Source organism: Salvia miltiorrhiza, chromosome 3 (genome assembly GCF_028751815.1).
Source record: "Salvia miltiorrhiza cultivar Shanhuang (shh) chromosome 3, IMPLAD_Smil_shh, whole genome shotgun sequence".
Classification (NCBI taxonomy): domain Eukaryota; kingdom Viridiplantae; phylum Streptophyta; class Magnoliopsida; order Lamiales; family Lamiaceae; genus Salvia; species Salvia miltiorrhiza.
Genome location: NC_080389.1, coordinates 15131598 through 15149347, shown reverse-complemented (window position 1 = coordinate 15149347; position 17750 = coordinate 15131598). Strand labels below are relative to the sequence as shown.

Below are 17750 nucleotides of genomic sequence, written 5' to 3'. Positions count from 1 at the left end.
TTCAGGGCCGCCGCCAAACCTTGCTGGGTCAACAATGCGCGCATCTTGATGCGCCATAACCCAAAATCATTCTTTCCCGTAAACTTCTCGGTCTCAATTCGTTGCATCGACATTTCTGCGTCGGTTGTGGATCAAGATTCCCACAGACGGTGCCACTAGCCCGAACTACGTAAATCTTTTGTGTTCACCATAATTTCTTCGTCAATTTTCTTGACATTCTCCACTCTCTTTTTGGACCAAAACCTCAAATTGAAAAACCCTCATTGTTTCTTATATACTTACTTCTTAGTTTAAAAAAAACCCTCGTAAAATTTTCCAAGTATTCGTTCATGTCGTCTAACAATCCATCGCAGCTCCTCCCATTAGGTCCGTTTCCATATGGGTTCAATTTATCCCTTGATTTGGATGAACATATTTTTCAATAATATTCGTGAATTCTTGTGTTGTTGAAGCATTTTTCTGGGTTTTAACTTTTTGTTCCTTGCGCTTCAGAGTTGATTGACCGATGCATCGGGTCGAAAATATGGGTGATAATGAAGGGCGACAAGGAGCTGGTGGGTACCCTCCGCGGCTTCGATGTCTATGTTAATATGGTGTTGGAAGATGTTACTGAATAGTAAGTTTTGTTGGTGCAATGCAAATAACTTTTTGTTAGTTTTGGGTGTGTGTGTGGCCGAAGTGATTTGAAGCGATTGAATTTGAAGTTTTTGTGTGTGTTTTGTTTGTAATTGAACATGGTTGTTTTTTGAATTCCGATAGTAAGTGAATTGTTTTTATTTGTTTGTTTCTCTGAATGTGGAGTGATAATTATGATGCTGTTGGTAAATTTGTGGATGATTTGGCGATTTTGATGGATTTTGTTGGCTTAGACTAGAGTTACTGGATTTTGCTTGTTGAATGTGCATTTTGATAATTTTTGATGTGCTAATACAAATATGGATATGCAGTTTGATGTCTTGAGTTTTAATACTTAGCTCAAATGGGCTTCTTCAAATACCGTGCTAGTTATGTATTCCGACAAATGAAATAGGGAGCACGAAAGCTAGAAGTGGGGATTTATATAATCATATAGTATATCAATTCGGATTTTCTGTTATATTCAATTGTTCCTTCTTCTTTATAAAAGAAGACATTGCTGCAATTGTGGTGAAACTATAAACCAACACCTAATCTAAAGAGTAATAAGCGTGATTATACCTAGTGTAGATGATCGGAGAAAGCAAAGTAAACAATTGGAAAACCGGAGCTCAAGAGAAAACTAGCTGTTGTATTTGAAAGTAAGAGATAGCGTAGTTACAATGCACGAGCTCAGGCTCTATTTATAGATTACATAGTAGGGCAAAATGGTAAAATCATCTATGGTGAATGCGCTTGGCGTGATAGAGGGGCATGTCGGTAAATTTGCCTTCACGCGGGAAATCTCCCGCGTCTCTGGCGATTCCGCTGATGAAGGTAATTCCTCTGGCGAAGGCTGCTTCTCTGGCGAGGTTAACTTCTCTGGCGAGGGTGACTTCTCTGACGAGGATGACTTCTCTGGTGTATAAGATGCCTTTAATGAGTAAGATCCCTATGGCGAGGACGATTTCCCCTGACGAGTGCGCTTCCTCTGCCATACTTATTCCGCTGGTGGAGTCGATTCCTCTGATTTGCATCATTTTCCTACTCTGCACATATCACTCCTCATCAACCACTCCCCCCTCTAGTCTGGTTGAACCGGGTATTCTTCGTGTTCAACCAGTGAAGTATTGTTAAAGTCAGCGCTGTGCTGTTTTCCCTGGTTCCTGCAAATCATGAAGATATGAGAATTCTACACTTGTAAGAAGATAAGGGTAAGCCTTGTAAATTGTTCTCTGGCGTTTTTGTTATTCCCTCCCCTGGTCTGACTAGTTCACTCTGGGACGATGCAACTAGTCAGAGGATTCGCCCGCGTGGATGACGTCATAAGCATTAAATGCCTGCCCTTTCTACAGTGTTTTTTCCGTACCCCGAGGTTACTTTTTAACCTTCGCGTCTTTTCGTCTCTCCGTCTCTCCGTAGAAATTCTTAGCCATTGATTAATTCCCGTATGCCACGCGTCATTCATCCCGTATGGTGGTAGTTGCCCGCGTACGTTACTTAGTCAGTTTCGAAATTTTGCTTCCCACTATTCATCTTCTCCACTTTTTCCCTAATTCATTCATCTGCGATTTCCGGCGATTCTCTTCCTGTTCCGGCGTGTTTTCCCGCGACTCCACCGCTCCAGTTTTTACCGCCAATCTTTTCCTGACCTAGGTAACTCGCGTATCCTCTTCTCCCGATATTTGTGATCAGTTGTAGTGTAGTGGTATATTTGTTGGTGCTCTGATTGAGCGTGCTAGAAACCCTAGGATTAAAATTTCTGATAATGGCTTCCACTTCCGCTCCCCAGCCCTCGCATTCGCCCTCTCCCCGAGATTCTTCATCTTCCTCCCCCCAGCCTCAGGGTCTTGAAAATCCTCTTTCCCCCTCTGTTTCACGTGACTCTCAAGCTACTCCTAGTCCCCCTCGTCCCAAAAAGAAAACTGAAAAGGCTCCCCAACCCCCTAAACCTGTCCCCGCTTCTCGCCTTAGCTTCGCGGCGATGGAAAAGATGAGAAGCAAGTGTCGTTTCCCTGACGATTTAAGATTCGAGGCCTTCTCTAAAGCCTCGAAACCCCCGGAACAACTTCGTGACCACAAAACAATAGCCGTCTGGCAAGCCCAGATAGACGCTGGCCTAAGGCTTCCTCCTCTTCCTCTTCTGGTTGACGTCTGCAACCATTTTCACATCCCCTTTTATCAGGTTACCCCTTCTGCCATCCGAAGATTATATGCCTTCCATATTCTCTGCTGAGCCCATGGTGTTGGGGACACCGCTAAACTATTCTGTCAGACCCAATCTCTCCGCATGCAGGGCAGTCCCTTGTATAGCCTTGCCGGTCTTCAGAAATATCCCACCTCCTTCATTTCCTCCTTAAATTCTTTTGACAATAATTTTTTGTTCAATTACTGTTACGTGCGCACCCTAGTTGGTTCCTGGCGCGATTATGGCGCCTTGGAGCTGGAGTGGCATAATCCTCGGACTACCTATAAACCAGCCTCTCAGGCTGCTCCCTCCAATTTTGACCTGGGCGTCATAGCCCACCTTAATGCCATGAATAAGGCTGAGCCCCTATCCTGTAAATATCTCGCTGAGAACAATTCGGCTCTGGCGTACAATGGCTTATTTTCCCTATATCCAAAGAAATCAATAGGTAAAAAATATGAGTTAGAAAATATATTAACTTTTGTTACCCTGATTCTAACGGTGTAGAATTTTTATTTGCAGACATGTCTTGGAGGAAACATTGCGGAACCAATTTGGCTGCCGTTGCTTCTCCCACCCGCAGCGGGGAACATGGCTCGGGGGGCTCTGCTTCCCGCACGGACCTTTCCGTTCAACCCACTGGGTCCGAGATGGCTATCACTCTCCCTGTGGCAGAGGTCGCAGAGAGAAATGTGGAGGCTCCACGCACATTTGATGCAGAGAAGGTCGATGCAGGCGGCCTTGTTCACGGGCGCAGACGCCCCAGTACTGGTGACACATCTGGTACTGGTGGAAAAGGTGTCCAAATTGTGGACATTACTGACGAGGTTCCTTCTCCCAACTCTGCCCAAGACACCGCCACTCCCGATCTCTCGAAGAAGCGGAAGTGGGGCTCTCTGATCTCCGTGGGTGAGAAGGAGAGACAGGAAAGCCTGAAGAAGGCTGGCAAGTCCGCGACTCCAGCCAAGAAGTCTGCTGGTGGTTCGAAAGTCCCTCCTTCTGCTGGGGGAAAGGGCAAGGGCAAGACTGTGGTCCATGCTGTTGATGAGTCGGAGGATATTGTCCCTGGCCCGATTTTAAGTTTGTCGGGGCAGGGATTTATTGATGCCTTGTCTTCTCGTGTTCATTCGAAAGATAAGGAGAAAATGGAGAACTTGACACGAGGGGCTCTGGCAAGTCTGCTTGCCCAGACGGCTCTTCAGGTATTTTGCAGCTTGTATCCTTATCTAAAAATTTAAGTTATTAACCTTTTGACTGTTCTGGTGGCCCCCGTTTCTCTGAAGAAAATTATTCCTTTAGCGAAGAGTATTTCTTTGTTCTGACATGATCCGTTCTATTTCCTTGTAGGTGGAGTCTCGGCTCTGGGGAGCTATCCTGCGCATCTACGATTATGATGTGCTGGAGAAGGAGAGAGAAAAAAAGCAGGCGGACATTGCCAAGCGTGACGACGCCGTCGCTGGGGTAGTGGAGCGCCTGAGTGGAGCTGAGGCAGAGATTGCTGAGTTGAAGGCCAAGCTGGCCCAAGTAGAGGTGGAAAAGTCGTCCCTGGCCTCTGAACTGACAAGGGTGACAAGGGAGAGCCATGAGAGCCTTATGAGGTTCAAGGCGGGGTACGAAAAAGACTACAGGGAAGCCAGGCGTGACTGGAGGAAGACACTTGTGGAGGCTCAGAACCGTGCTTATGTCCTAGGGGCGCGGGATCAACGTCTGGAATATTTCTTATCTCCACAAGGCCAGCACTTCCTGGAGGTGATGCTGGAAGATACATTGGCGGCCTTCAAACGAACTCCCGAGTATCTGGAAGATTTTGGGCCCCTCTTTGCTTATGTGATACAGCAATCCGCCACGAAGGCATTGGAGATGGCAGGAGCGTCCCCGGAGCAGCTTGCCACCCTAGACCTGCTGGCCTTGATGGAGAACATCAAGGATGAAGACGTGAACAAACTGATGGGAATTCCTGCAAACTCCCCGCAGAAGCCAGTGTGGTGGTATCCAGTGCTGGAGAAGGCCCTTCCCTATTTTGCTTTTGGGGTCGGGTCTGACTCGTTGCCCTCTGCTCCCCTGTATATGCATGCCTTCTCTGCTTTCCTAGTTGGCTTTGTGAACCGACTACGGGATCCTACTGGCAAAAGCACCAGGAAATTTTCTCAATACAGCATGGTGCCTCCCCTGCCCTCTGACTTGGCGGCCTCAACTTTTGAAGACTCGGCTTCCTCACCCTCCGCAGTGGATCAGCTTTTTACCCTGTACAGAGATGAGAAATCATACGTACAAGAAGCTGCGAAGCTGTTGGACGTGGATTCCCGTCTCCCGAAGATGAAGGAAACTGGCATGCTGCCGGTGTTTACAGAGGGAGCCTCTGCTAGCCAGGTCCCCGCAATTGCCACCTCTACTCCAGTCTCCCCTGCCCCTGCTGAAGATTCATCTGTTCCTCCTGCTTGATAACCTTGCTCTCCTTTTTGATTTGACAAATATTTTTGTAACTTTTCAATTTCCAAAACTTGATACTTACCTCTGACGTTCAATGTATAGCTTGCCTCTTTGGCATTCTTTGTTTGAATGAGATTGCTTTGCTATTTGTCTTGCCTTTTAAGTTTCTGTGCTGCTTCTGCCTTCCTTTGTACTTCGTGTTATTTTTGTTATCCGCTGATGTTGAGTTTGCGTTCCCGGATCTCCAACTGTGGTATATATTTTTGGTATTGATGTTGATTTCTGACTTTGTTGAAATCTGAATGGCCTCTCTGCTGATTTTGACTGGCTCCTCTGGCGAGGATTTTGAGGACTCCTCTGGCGAGAATTTTGATGACTCCTCTGGCGAGGATTTTGATGACTCCTCTGGCGAGGATTTTGATGACTTCTCTGGCGAGAATTTTGATGACTCCTCTGGCGAGGATTTTGATGTTGCTTTCCGTTCAAGCCTTCCTTTGTTGCTTCCCATCCAATGCATTCCTTTGCTGCTTCCCGTCCAAGCACTCCCTTGCTGCTTTCCATCCAAGCTTGAATACTCTGCGCGGAGCATGGAAGACCCGGGGGGGCGTAACCAACTTTCGCGGCTTACGATTAAATAGTAACCCTCTGCGCGGAGCATGGAGGACCCGGCTTACGATTAAATAGTAACCCTCTGCGCGGAGCATGGAGGACCCGGGGGGTGCAACCAACTTTCGCGGCTTACGATTAAATAGTAACCCTCTGCGCGGAGCATGGAGGACCTGGGGGGTGCAACCAACTTTCGCGGCTTACGATTAAATAGTAACCCTCTGCGCGGAGCATGGAGGGCCCGGATGGCACAACTAACTTTCGCGGCTTACGATTAAATAGTAACCCTCTGCGCGGAGCATGGAGGACCCGGGGGGTGCAACCAACTTTCGCGGCTTACGATTAAATAGTAACCTTCTGCGCGGAGCATGGAGGACCCGGGGGGTGCAACCAACTTTCGCGGCTTATGATTAAATAGTAACCCTCTGCGCGGAGCATGGAAGACCCGGGGGGTGCAACCAACTTTCGCGGCTTACGATTAAATAGTAACCCTCTGCGCGGAGCATGGAGGACCCGGGGGGTGCAACCAACTTTCGCGGCTTACGATTAAATAGCTTCCCTCTGCGCGGAGCATGGAGGGCCCAGATGGCGCAACCAACTTTCGCGGCTTACGAGCGCTTCCCTCCCTCTGCGCAGAGCATGGAAGGCCCGGGTGGCACAACCAACTTTCACGGCTTACGAGCGCTTCCCTCCCTCTGCGCGGAGCATGGAAGGCCCGGGTGGCACAACCAACTTTCGCGGCTTACGAGCGCTTCCCTCCCTCTGATGACAGCGTGATTCCTCTGCTTTTCCTTTGACTTGCTGAGGAGCAATTTTTGGATTTTCGAATTTAAAAATTGGGGACTACGGGTGTAGACCCTACTCCCCTCCTGGTAACATGTGCAATACTCTGTTATGAACATGTTGGCCCAATTACTCCTTATTTCATCTCCGGCCCATAAACTCGCGTGAGCCCGTTACCTCTTGGCCCTTTTCTTAAGCCCAAAATCCTCTCTATATATACCCCTCCACCCTTCATGACCTAGCTTAGAATCTCTTATCTTCTTTCCGCCGCTCCAAACTGATCTCCTCTCAAACCCTAGATCTCCCGACCCTTTGTCTCTCGTATCGTGTATCCCCTCCTATCTTGGTTGTAAAGCACTCAGTCGGGGGAGTGAGTCCTGTTAAGAAAGTGCACCATGTTGAAGACTGAAAAAACAGGACTCTCCCCCGCCTGAGAGTTTTATCTCCAGGGTTCCTGAAGAACACTTTCTCGTCATCCCTAGTTTGGTTATAAAGCACCCAATTGCGGGAAGTCCTGTTCAGGGCACCCACATTTTTGAAGGCTCCGCCCTTCCCTTTGTGTTTCCGGGGTAGATCTCCGGTATTGTGGTTGCAGGGAGCAGGCTTCCGGCAATCGGGAGCATTATCCCCGGCTTCCTGAGATCTGGATGTTGGTTGGTCTGTTTCTCTTCTGTACTCTTTCTTTTTGGCACTTTGACTTGTTTGTTTTTTTTTCTTTCTTGGTGTTCTGCAGGCGTGAGGTAGATCTGGAGTAGATCTGAGAAGTGGACATGTCTCAGCGAAGAAAAAGAGCTTGAAGTGTTGGCGCATGGAAGAGAAGTCGTCAATCCCTGATGTTTGCTTTTCCTTTGACCTGCTAAGAAGCAGTTTTTGTATTTGTTTCTCCCTTGTCCTGCTAAGAAGCAGTTTGTATTTTGAATTTGTAAATTGTGGGCTAGGGGTATACACCCTACTCCCCCCTCTGGTGACATGTGCAATGCTCTGCATGAACATGTTAAGTAGCATATGTAATGTAAAAAAGCGATAATTTAAAGTAAATAAAACAACACCAGGGAATTCCCTAGAACCACATATCTGTTTTATTGATATTATGGCCCCGGACATCGTTAAAACCCCTGTGGAAAAAAGAGTATCCGGTCTACATTGGCAATAGTCCTGCTAAGTAGCAGTTATACATAGAACTTTTTGAGACTGTTAATATTCCATGGTCTAGGAAGAGCTCTGCCGTCTGGATCCGACAATGTATAAGCTCCACCCCCTATGACCTTTGTGATGATAAACGGGCCTTCCCAATTAGCTTCGAACTTGCCCACTGCCTTCAATGCATCAGCCCGCTTGAGAACCAGATCTCCCTTTGACAATTTCTGCGCTCTGACCCGCTTGTCATACCCTGCCTTGATAATGCCTTTGTATTTTGCTGCTCTGACCCGGGCTTCATCCCTCTGTGCTTCCACCAAATCTAGCTCTGCTCAGCGAAGTTCAGCATTGTGCTCAGTATCGTAGGTTGTTATCCGATATGATTCCAATCTTGCCTCTGCTGGTATTACCGCATTAGATCCATACACCAGAGTGAATGGTGCTTCACCCGTGGCTGTCTTTGGACTAGTGCGGTAGGCCCAAAGTACGGTATCCAGCTCCTCAACCCATTTGCCTTTGCTCTGAGTCAGCCTCTTCTTGATCCCTTCGCATATTGTCTTGTTGGCCAACTCCACTTGGCCATTCGCTTGCGGATGAGCTACCGAGACGAATCTTTGAGTGATGTCCATCCGATCACAGAAATCCGCGATCCTCTGCCCCGTGAACTGGGTTCCGTTGTCAGAGACGATGATCCTGGGCACGCCAAATCTGCAGCATATATTCCGCCAAATGAAGCGCTCCACAGTCACCTCATCGATTTTCCCCACAGCTTCAGCCTCTACCCACTTAGAAAAGTAGTCCACCGCTACAAGCAGAAAACATTTGCCTCCTGGTGCCGTGGGCAGCTTCCCGACTATGTCGATACCCCACTTGTCGAATGGACATGCAGCGTACATAACGCCCATAGGCTCCCCTGGAACGTTGATTCTCCCCGCGTGTCTCTGGCAAGCCTCGCACTTGCAGACGAACTCTCTGGCGTCTTTGTTGATGTTAGGCCAGTAGAACCCTGCTCGAATAATTTTGCGTACAAGGTCCCGAAATCCCGTGTGACCACCACAGCAACCTGCATGAACTTCATTTAACGCAAAGTTAGCTTCCTCTGGAGATAAACACTTTAGTAAAGGCTGAGTAAAGGATCGTTTGTAGAGTTGGTCATTAAGCAAGCAATAATTTTCGTATCGGGCCCTCTGATTAGATTCCTTGCTCAACCGTTCCCCTGTCTTGAGAAAGTGTAAAATAGGAGCCCGCCAGTCGTCTCTGATCTCTACGGAGAAGACTTGTGAAGTCCCCATCTCTCTGGTATCACAGAGTAAAATAACTTCATCACTCCAGGTTTGTTCCACTGCACTAGCCATTCGCGCCAGTAGGTCTGCTTTCGTATTATCCTCCCGAGAAATCTGCTCGATTTTGAATTCCATAAACTTGTCCTTCATCTCGCTGAGCTTGCGGTGGTACGCCCTCATGCGTCCTTCTTTGACACTATAACCCCCTGAATATTGTTGGGCGACTAACTGGGAGTCTGTCTTGATGATGACACATTCGGCTTTGAGTTCTGATAAAATGTGCGCCCCTCTGACCACAGCTTCATATTCCGCTTCATTGTTGGACAGTCGGCAAGTGAATTTGATTGCAAACTGATATGTACCATACCCCGGTGATGTGATGTATACCCCAATTCCGCATCCCTCTTTTGTCACTGATCCGTCCACAAAGGCAACCCAAAATTCCGGTACGGGACGGCGAGTTGTTTCTTGGATGAAATCTACCAACGCTTGTGCTTTGATCGCTGTTCTTGGCTCGTACTCCACGTCATACTCCCCCAACTCCACAGCCCACTTCACCATTCTGCCCGACAAGTCCGGGCGCCCTAGCACTTGTTTGAAAGGTAAGGCAGTGCGCACCACTACCCGATGTGACAGAAAATACGGCCTCAACTTTCTCGCCGTGACCATGTCCGCCAGAGCAGCCTTCTCTATCTCTGTGTAATTCAATTTAGGACCCTGGATGATTCGGCTGACGAAGTAGATGGGTTTCTGGTGACTTCCCTCATCTCTGATAAGCACAGAGCTGATTGCATCTTCCCCCACTGCTATATACAGATACAACGTTTCTCCCGGGACCGGCTTGGTCAGAGTCGGGAGCTTTGCTAGATATACCTTGAGATCTTCAAATGCCGCTCGGCATTTCCCTGTCCATAGAAATTTAGTGCCCTTCCTTAAGATTTTGAAAAATGGCATGCTGCGCTCTGCCGACCGTGATATAAACCTGCTCAGAGCAGTGATGCGCCCATTTAGAGTCTGCACTTCCTTGATCCCTCTGGGTGGTGTCATTTCCATGATGGCCTTGACCTTCTCTGCGTTAACCTCGATCCCTGCAGGGGTAACCTTGTAGCCCAAGAATTTGCCTGTTGTGACCCCAAAAGTACATTTTGCTGGATTCAGCATGAGCCGATGCTTTCTAACCACATTGAAGATCTCCTCGAGATCAGAGACATGGTCTTCTGCCCTTATACTCCGCACAAGCATGTCATCCACATACACAGAGATATTCTTGGAGAGCTGTTCCTTGAAGACTTTTTCCATCATCCGCTGATACGTGGCTCCCGCATTTTTTAAGCCAAACGGCATACTCCTCCAGCCGTAAACCCCGCAACAGACGGCAAAAGCCGTTTTGGCAATGTCTCCTCTGTTCATTTTAACCTGATGGTATCCCTGATACGCGTCCATTATAGATAGTAAAGCGCATCCCGAAGTGGCATCCACCAGCTGGTCAATCCTCGGCAGAGGATAGTGGTCTTTTGGGCAAGCGGCGTTCAGATCTCTGAAATCGACGCACATTCTCCACGTATTTGTTTTCTTTGGTACCATCACCGCGTTTGAAATCCACTCTGGATATTGCACTTCCACAATGTGCCCTGCTTCCAACAACCCATAGACATGTTCCCTTATTGCAGCGTCCTTCTCGGCCCCAAAATTTCTTGTTCGTTGCTTTACTGGCTTTATTTTAGGATCCACATTGAGGCAGTGCTCTGCCAACCCTCTGTCAATTCCCTTTAGATCAGCGGTGCTGAATGCGAACACATCCGTATTTCTGCGCAAGCAAATAATGAGCTCATCTCTGACTTGATCACTCATGGAAGACCCAATTTTGGTCTGAAAACCCTCTTTCCCCGGGAACAATTCAATCATGTTGCAAACGTCACTAGTAGACACCAGCGCGGTTTTTTCTGTACTGTCCCTGTCTTTCAATACGTCTGCCAATTCCTGGCGCTCCTCTGCCGAAGCATTCACTTCGCCCACCTTCTCCTTCTTCCGTGTATCCAATCCCTCTGTCACTCTTTCCCTTTTCTGTCCCGCTGAATGTGTAAGCATTTGTACATGGCAAGCTTTCGACGCTGTTTGATCACCACAAACTTCTCCCACTCTTTCCCCCTCGATGGGGAATTTCATTTTCAAGTGAAACATGGAGATCACCGCCCTAAACGCCATCAGTGCAGGCCGGCCAAGTATCACATTATAGGAGTGCTTTGGCATGCCAACCACCAAGAACCGCACCATCCTAGTTTTGCTATTAGCAGCTGTAGTGCCGAGATTTAACGGTAACTCCACATAACCCAGAGGCATGACCATTTCTCCTCCGAACCCAAACAAAGGGGCATTCGTTGGCTCAATATGAACGTCGATTCCCATGTTTTGAAGGCACTCCCAATATAAGATATTCACCGCGCTGCCCGAATCTATGAAAACACGGTGAACGATACAGCCGGCAATATCCGCCATAATAACCAGTGCATCATCGTGCGGGTACATTAGTGTACGTAGATCCTCTGCCCCAAAGGTGATCATCGGCTCCTCTGCCGCGGTTGTAACCTCCATAACCTGCTTGTGGTAGTATTTTGACTTTACTGCTCTGACCACTTGTTTCTTAGCCCTATTTGATGTGGGCGTCCCATTCTCTCCACAAATCATATGAACTTCCCTCCGATACGGGGGAGGAGGTGCTTGTCTTTCTGGCCCTTCCCTACGATTATCCCGATTGTCATTTCTCTGATCTCTATTATTCCCCTGTTCTTGTCGCTGATCTCGGTTATTTCTCTGATCCCTCTGATCTCTATGATCCCTCTGGTCCCTATGATCCCTCTGATCATTCCTCCTCTGACCCTCATTTCCTCTGTCAATGAACTGGTCGAGGTTTCCCTGGCGCACCAGTAGCTCTAACTGATGCTTGAGATGCCCGCAATGTTTTGTGTAGTGTCCAAAAGAGTTGTGATACTCACACAGCTTATTATTAGGCCCCTCCTGTGGCGGCCCATCCCGATAGGTTCCCGGTGCCCGAAAAAATGGTTGATCCTTTACCAAATGAAAGATTTCCTCCTGTGGTTTATTTAAAGGCGTGTATTCAGTAAACCGCGTGACTTCGTTCACGGTACGTTGCTGCTGGGGCGGCATTCCTCCTTGGGGTGGCAGTACCCTTGGAGGTAATCCTCTAAATGGTGCTCTATCCTGGTGTCTCTGTCTCTCTGGTGCTTCCTCAGCCCTTTTAACTTTATGTTTATCGTTTTCCGCTTTTCTCGCCATCTTGGCGTCTTCCAACTGTAGATAGCCTGGCAACCTTGCCATAATATCGTCGAAATCCCTCGCTGGTCGGATCTGTAGCTCGTCAAAGAAGAGCCCCGGCTTGAGCCCTCTGACGTAGGCACAATTTTTAATCTGAGATTGCACCTCTGGCACCTCCAGAGCAGCTAAGTTAAATCTGGCAGTGTATTCTCTCAATGTTTCAGTTTGATCTTGTTTAATATCCATCAGCGACAGAGCTGACTTCCCCACCCTTCGCGAGCTTGCGAACTGACGTAAGAAGCGGGTCTGTAAATCCTCAAAGGAGTGAATAGAATTGAGGGCGAGCGTTCCGAACCATAGCTGGGCTGGTCCAGTGAGAGTAGTGGAGAAGATGCGGCACTTGATGCCCTCGGTATACATATGCAATGTGACCAACCCTTCAAAACGATTGAGGTGGACCTCTGGGTTGGTAGTGCCATCGTAATCTAGCGAGATGGGTTTATAGCTCCTGGGTAAAGTGTCTGCCAAAATATCATCAGAGAAAGGACTACGGTTGCTGATAGGATGAAACCTTGAAGTCTTGGCCCTCTTGTCCTCCTTATACCTTCCCTGCTCCCTTCTGTCCCTTGGCACGTCACGGTCATGACGCTTGTGAGCCCGGTGCCCTGGCCTGCCAGAGGAAAACTCCAGCTCCCTTTCTTCTGCTCTTTCGGTGTATCGTGATTTCTCTGGGCGGTGGGACTTCTCTACTCTGTACGACCGCTCTGATCTCTGTTCCCTGTCGTCCCTCCGGGATTTCTCCCTCAACGATTCTTCCAGATTCTCGAGTTGGTGTTTCAGCTGCGACACTTGCTTCTTCAACCGTGCCTTCTCCTTCGGTCTCTCTTCCTCAAACACAAGGGAGACGGATTGACTGTCAGACTCGTCAACCCTCTCCTTCCTGACAACACTGTTGAGCCTAACACGGCTCCCCTCTGGTCTAGCTAGTTCTCTGTCAGCAGCGTCCCCTTGCATTTCTCCAGGCATCACAGCCTGTTTGTTGATTGCCAACATGTTTGCCTCCTGAGCAGCGGGAGGTGGGGCTTCAGTGCCCTGCGGGTTGGCCGCTCCAACCGGGGTAGCCACAGTGGGGATGACAGACATCATCGGAGTTCCCAGTGCCTGACGCATATTAGCATAGCTGAGTAAAGCCATCATTTGCTCTGCCAGCCCGAAGTTAAGCGATCCCCCTCCAGACGTGGGGGCCCGACTTGGCAGATCCGAGCCCGGTGTTACCAAAGCAAACCTCTGGGCGTTGACGTTCAACCCTGTTGTCGGAGTGGCTGAGATAGCCTGAAAACCCGGTGGCACAGTGAAAGTGGGGTTACCCTGAAGGCCATTGAACAGTGAGGTAGGCACCTCGGCAGTGACAGCAGCAGAATCGAACTCCTTCTCCAAGTTGCGGTGAGCATCAGAGGATCCCATAGTACCTATATAAAAACAAAGTGAGAAGAAATCTAGATAACAAATGGATAGATCCTCCCCTACTGATTGAAAACCCGATATGAGAAATTCCAAGCACCGGCGCAGAGGCCGTTAAAAAATTCCCTCAAGGTAACTCTATACACTGGGAAATAAACCCAGGGTATAGATTAAAATAACAGAGCCCGAACAACAGAAATATCCCCTGTAGACTCTTATCAAGATCTGGCAGAAGAAACAGAGTGTCCAGAGAACCAAAGTAAGATATCCAGAGATGGACATAAATAGAACAACCACCAAGAAGCTTGTTAGCGCAAAACGTTAAGCATGATATATAGTAAAGAATTTGCAAGAAAACGAACATCATAACCCAGAATTACCACGATCGTGCGCTATATTAACCGCAAAAACCCAAAAACAACAGAGTTATCATGGCAATCAACCAGATTAGTAATATAACGCGCTAAACAGGGCATATAACAAGGATTAGTCGAAGAAAATATGGAGCACACCAGTAATTATCACCCTCAGTCGAAACATAGCCGCAAATTAACAGTGCAAACCCAATCATCACAGAAACAGATCATTACCCCATAATCCACCGATAGAAAATGAAGATTAGCCACAAAAACATGAAAAATATCGACAATTATTACCCTTAAACGAAAAACATCCGCAAATCAACAACACAAGCTCAATCAACAACATTCTACCGAAGCGAAACCCCATAAATCGTCAACCAGAACCCAATTCAAGCAGAAACAGAGCGATACTCCACAATTCACCGGTATAAACATCAGATCTATAAATAAAATCCCGATTCTACGAAGAAACTTTGTATTCACCCATAATTGAACCGATCAATCGGTAAATAAACACATATCCCCCCATTTCATGATTTACGACTTTCGCCACCTTTCCCCATGCACCAAAAGCATAATTAAACACAGATCGTAAAGAATTAAAAGCACAACAACCCGAGAAAACGTAATTAATAGCTCGTAAACATCTGGGTGTCCGAATTATCGGCTCAAACGGTACCGACGCGCGCAAACCCGATTGGAATTTCAGATCTGCCCGCGCTGGCGTCCATAAACTCACATCCTAACTCAGTAGCCTTCCCACAGACGGCGCCAGTTGGTGAAACTATAAACCAACACCTAATCTAAAGAGTAATAAGCGTGATTATACCTAGTGTAGATGATCGGAGAAAGCAAAGTAAACAATTGGAAAACCGGAGCTCAAGAGAAAACTAGCTGTTGTATTTGAAAGTAAGAGATAGCGTAGTTACAATGCACGAGCTCAGGCTCTATTTATAGATTACATAGGAGGGTAAAATGGTAAAATCATCTATGGTGCATGCGCTTGGCGTGATAGAGGGGCATGTCGGTAAATTTGCCTTCACGCGGGAAATCTCCCGCGTCTCTGGCGATTCCGCTGATGAAGGTAATTCCTCTGGCGAAGGCTGCTTCTCTGGCGAAGATGACTTCTCTGGCGAGGTTGACTTCTCTGGCGAGGGTGACTTCTCTGGCGAGGGTGACTTCTCTGTCGAGGGTGACTTCTCTGATGAGGATGACTTCTCTGGTGTATAAGATGCCTTTAGTGAGTAAGATCCCTATGGCGAGGACGATTTCCCCTGACGAGTGCGCTTCCTCTGCCATACTTATTCCGCTGGTGGAGTCGATTCCTCTGATTTGCATCATTTCCCTACTTTGCACATATCACTCCTCATCAAATTGTAAAGTAGAAAAGTTTCCAAAAGGCATGTTTGAGCATCTACTCTTGCTGTAAGTCATTTTTATTGTCTTAGCTGCATAGTCATTTGGCAGTCGTGTACTTGCTAATATTTGTTTTAAAGCAAATAGAGAAAAACACACTGCCCCAATTTATGTTATGATTTAGTACTTATTTACCTGAAGTTAATATATGTAAAACGCATTGTAGTTCTGTTTATAATCTCCAGTTTTTGGGTTAAGTTTTTTTATGTCCTTTTGGAAGCTTTGACTTCTCTAATTTGTGATGGTTTAGAAGCTGGATCCTTGTTTTAGTTGTTTTACATTGGAATTTACTTAATTTTATTTTTACCCATTTCGACTCTATCAATGCGCAATGCACAAGTACTCATTTTCAAAGACTGAGTTCAATATACTAGTGTCTATTTTGCTTTCGAACTAGTTCAGGTCTACATATTCTCATTCTTTTTTATGTGATGGCTAGTCAACTATGGAATGGTGTTTGTCTAAACTTTATTACTTATTCTCGCTGACGTCTCAATTGTTGCATCATTCCAGAAGCTTCTGCTTATCAAGTATCACTAAGGTTTTCAGCCTTTGTCTGTGTGATCATATATACTCCTGTATACATGTTAGTTGTGTGTTTCCTCAACCAAGTACGTTTATTTTAGTGAAATCACCTCTGAAGGATGTCGTATTACAAAACTTGACCAGATCTTACTCAACGGCAACAACATTGCCATAGTAAGTCTGACAGAGCTGTTAAGCATTTCTCCAAAAGCCCGTCTCTCACATTTCATTCATTCTCTTTCAATAATTTGAGGGGTTGTTCTTTTGTAAAATGCAGTTGGTTCCTGGTGGCTCGCCTGACCCGGAGTGAGGTGCTCGTTTTCGGTGGCAGTCCTTTGATCTGCTCTGCTCTGGCCTTCTGAGCTGCTCTGCTCTGACCTCTGAGTTGTTCTGCTCTGGTCTCTGCTCTGACCTTTGATTTGCTCTGCTCTGGTCCCTCTGAGCTTCTATGCTCTGGTCTCCGCTCTGACCAGAGCATGGAAATGTATATCTTAAATATTTTATTTACCATAAGTATACATTTGTGCGACAAAATGTATATCTTATGCTTATTAAAAGTAAATACTCATATTAGGGTTTAGTGTTCAGGTTTTAGGGTTTAGTTTATAAGGTTTAGGGTTTAGTTTATACTTCCTCCGTCCACAATTTAAAGCCCTACTTACCCTTAAATTTTTGTCCACAAATTAAAGTCATATTCTGCTTTTTGTACATTTTTACTCTCCTTCCTTTCCTTATATTACTATCATTTGCCACTAATGGATCTTAAAACATCTTTATCATTTTTATATTATATGTTTACTACACTTTATCACTAGTGGACCCACTCACAACACTTTTATCACTTTAGTCAACTACTTTATCACTTTAGTCAACTACCTTTATATTTCATTCACATCACCTTTTTAAGCTTTCTTAGTCTCCGTGCCCACATCAAAGTGGGGCTTTAACTTGTGGACGGAGGGTGTAGGATTTAGGGTTTAAAAAATATAATACTTTATATTAAATGAAGATAAATACTTATATTTACAAAAGTATATATTTGTGTACGAATAAATGTATATGTTATGCTTATTAAAAGTAACATTTACTATAAGCAAATGTATTCAGTGCTTAGGGTTTAGTATTAAGTGTTTAGGGTTTACAAAATATTGAATGATGGTTAATACTTATATTCACATAAGTATACATTTAAGCATGGAAATGTATATCTTAGATAAAATAAAAGTAAATATTGCCATTTGAATTGAATCCAGAGCTGACTAAGACCGCCAGAGCTGACTTTCGTTTGCCAGAGCTGACATTCGTTTGCCAGAGTGCACGCTGCCAGAGTTGTGGCGCGCGGGTTGAGTGCAGCGCTGCTAGAGTGCAGAGCCATGTCATGCCAGAGCCAGCCTTGCCGGAGTGCAGCGCTGCCAAATAGGCGCGGGTCAAGGGCGCGGGTCGACCCGGCTGCATGCTATGCGGGAGTCCGCACACAAGTCCAACCATATATTTATATGAAATTTTATCGAATTTTAAGTGTTCTATTATTTAAGTTATTTAGATATGAGTAATTTACATTTTTGATGAATACGAATATTTATGAACATGTCCTTTCTATTTTTATTTTTTAATCTCTACTTTTATAAATTAATATTTATTTTATAATGTTTGAGTCTATTAAAACGAGTA

The 17750-nt window shown here is 46.3% G+C and overlaps 1 protein-coding gene across 1 annotated transcript; it reads left to right on the top strand.

The window, feature by feature from the left end:
• The first annotated feature begins 204 nt into the window (after positions 1 to 204).
• Positions 205 to 16533, top strand: LOC131017800 (sm-like protein LSM5). Its single transcript, XM_057946531.1, has 4 exons — positions 205 to 366; positions 493 to 616; positions 16181 to 16253; positions 16357 to 16533. Exons 1-4 carry the CDS (start codon positions 330 to 332, stop codon positions 16387 to 16389), a joined length of 267 nt encoding a protein of 88 aa, XP_057802514.1. The 5' UTR covers positions 205 to 329; the 3' UTR covers positions 16390 to 16533.
• The last annotated feature ends 1217 nt before the right edge of the window (positions 16534 to 17750 follow it).

What these genes read in the sequence shown, in the direction of transcription:
- LOC131017800 (XM_057946531.1), top strand. Translation starts at nt 330, where the DNA reads ATGTCGTCTAACAATCCATCGCAGCTCCTCCCATTAG. An exon ending in ATCGCAGCTCCTCCCATTAG is followed by an intron (nt 367 to 492) that starts GTCCGTTTCCAT and finishes CTTGCGCTTCAG; the next exon opens with AGTTGATTGACCGATGCATC. An exon ending in TTGGAAGATGTTACTGAATA is followed by an intron (nt 617 to 16,180) that starts GTAAGTTTTGTT and finishes CGTTTATTTTAG; the next exon opens with TGAAATCACCTCTGAAGGAT.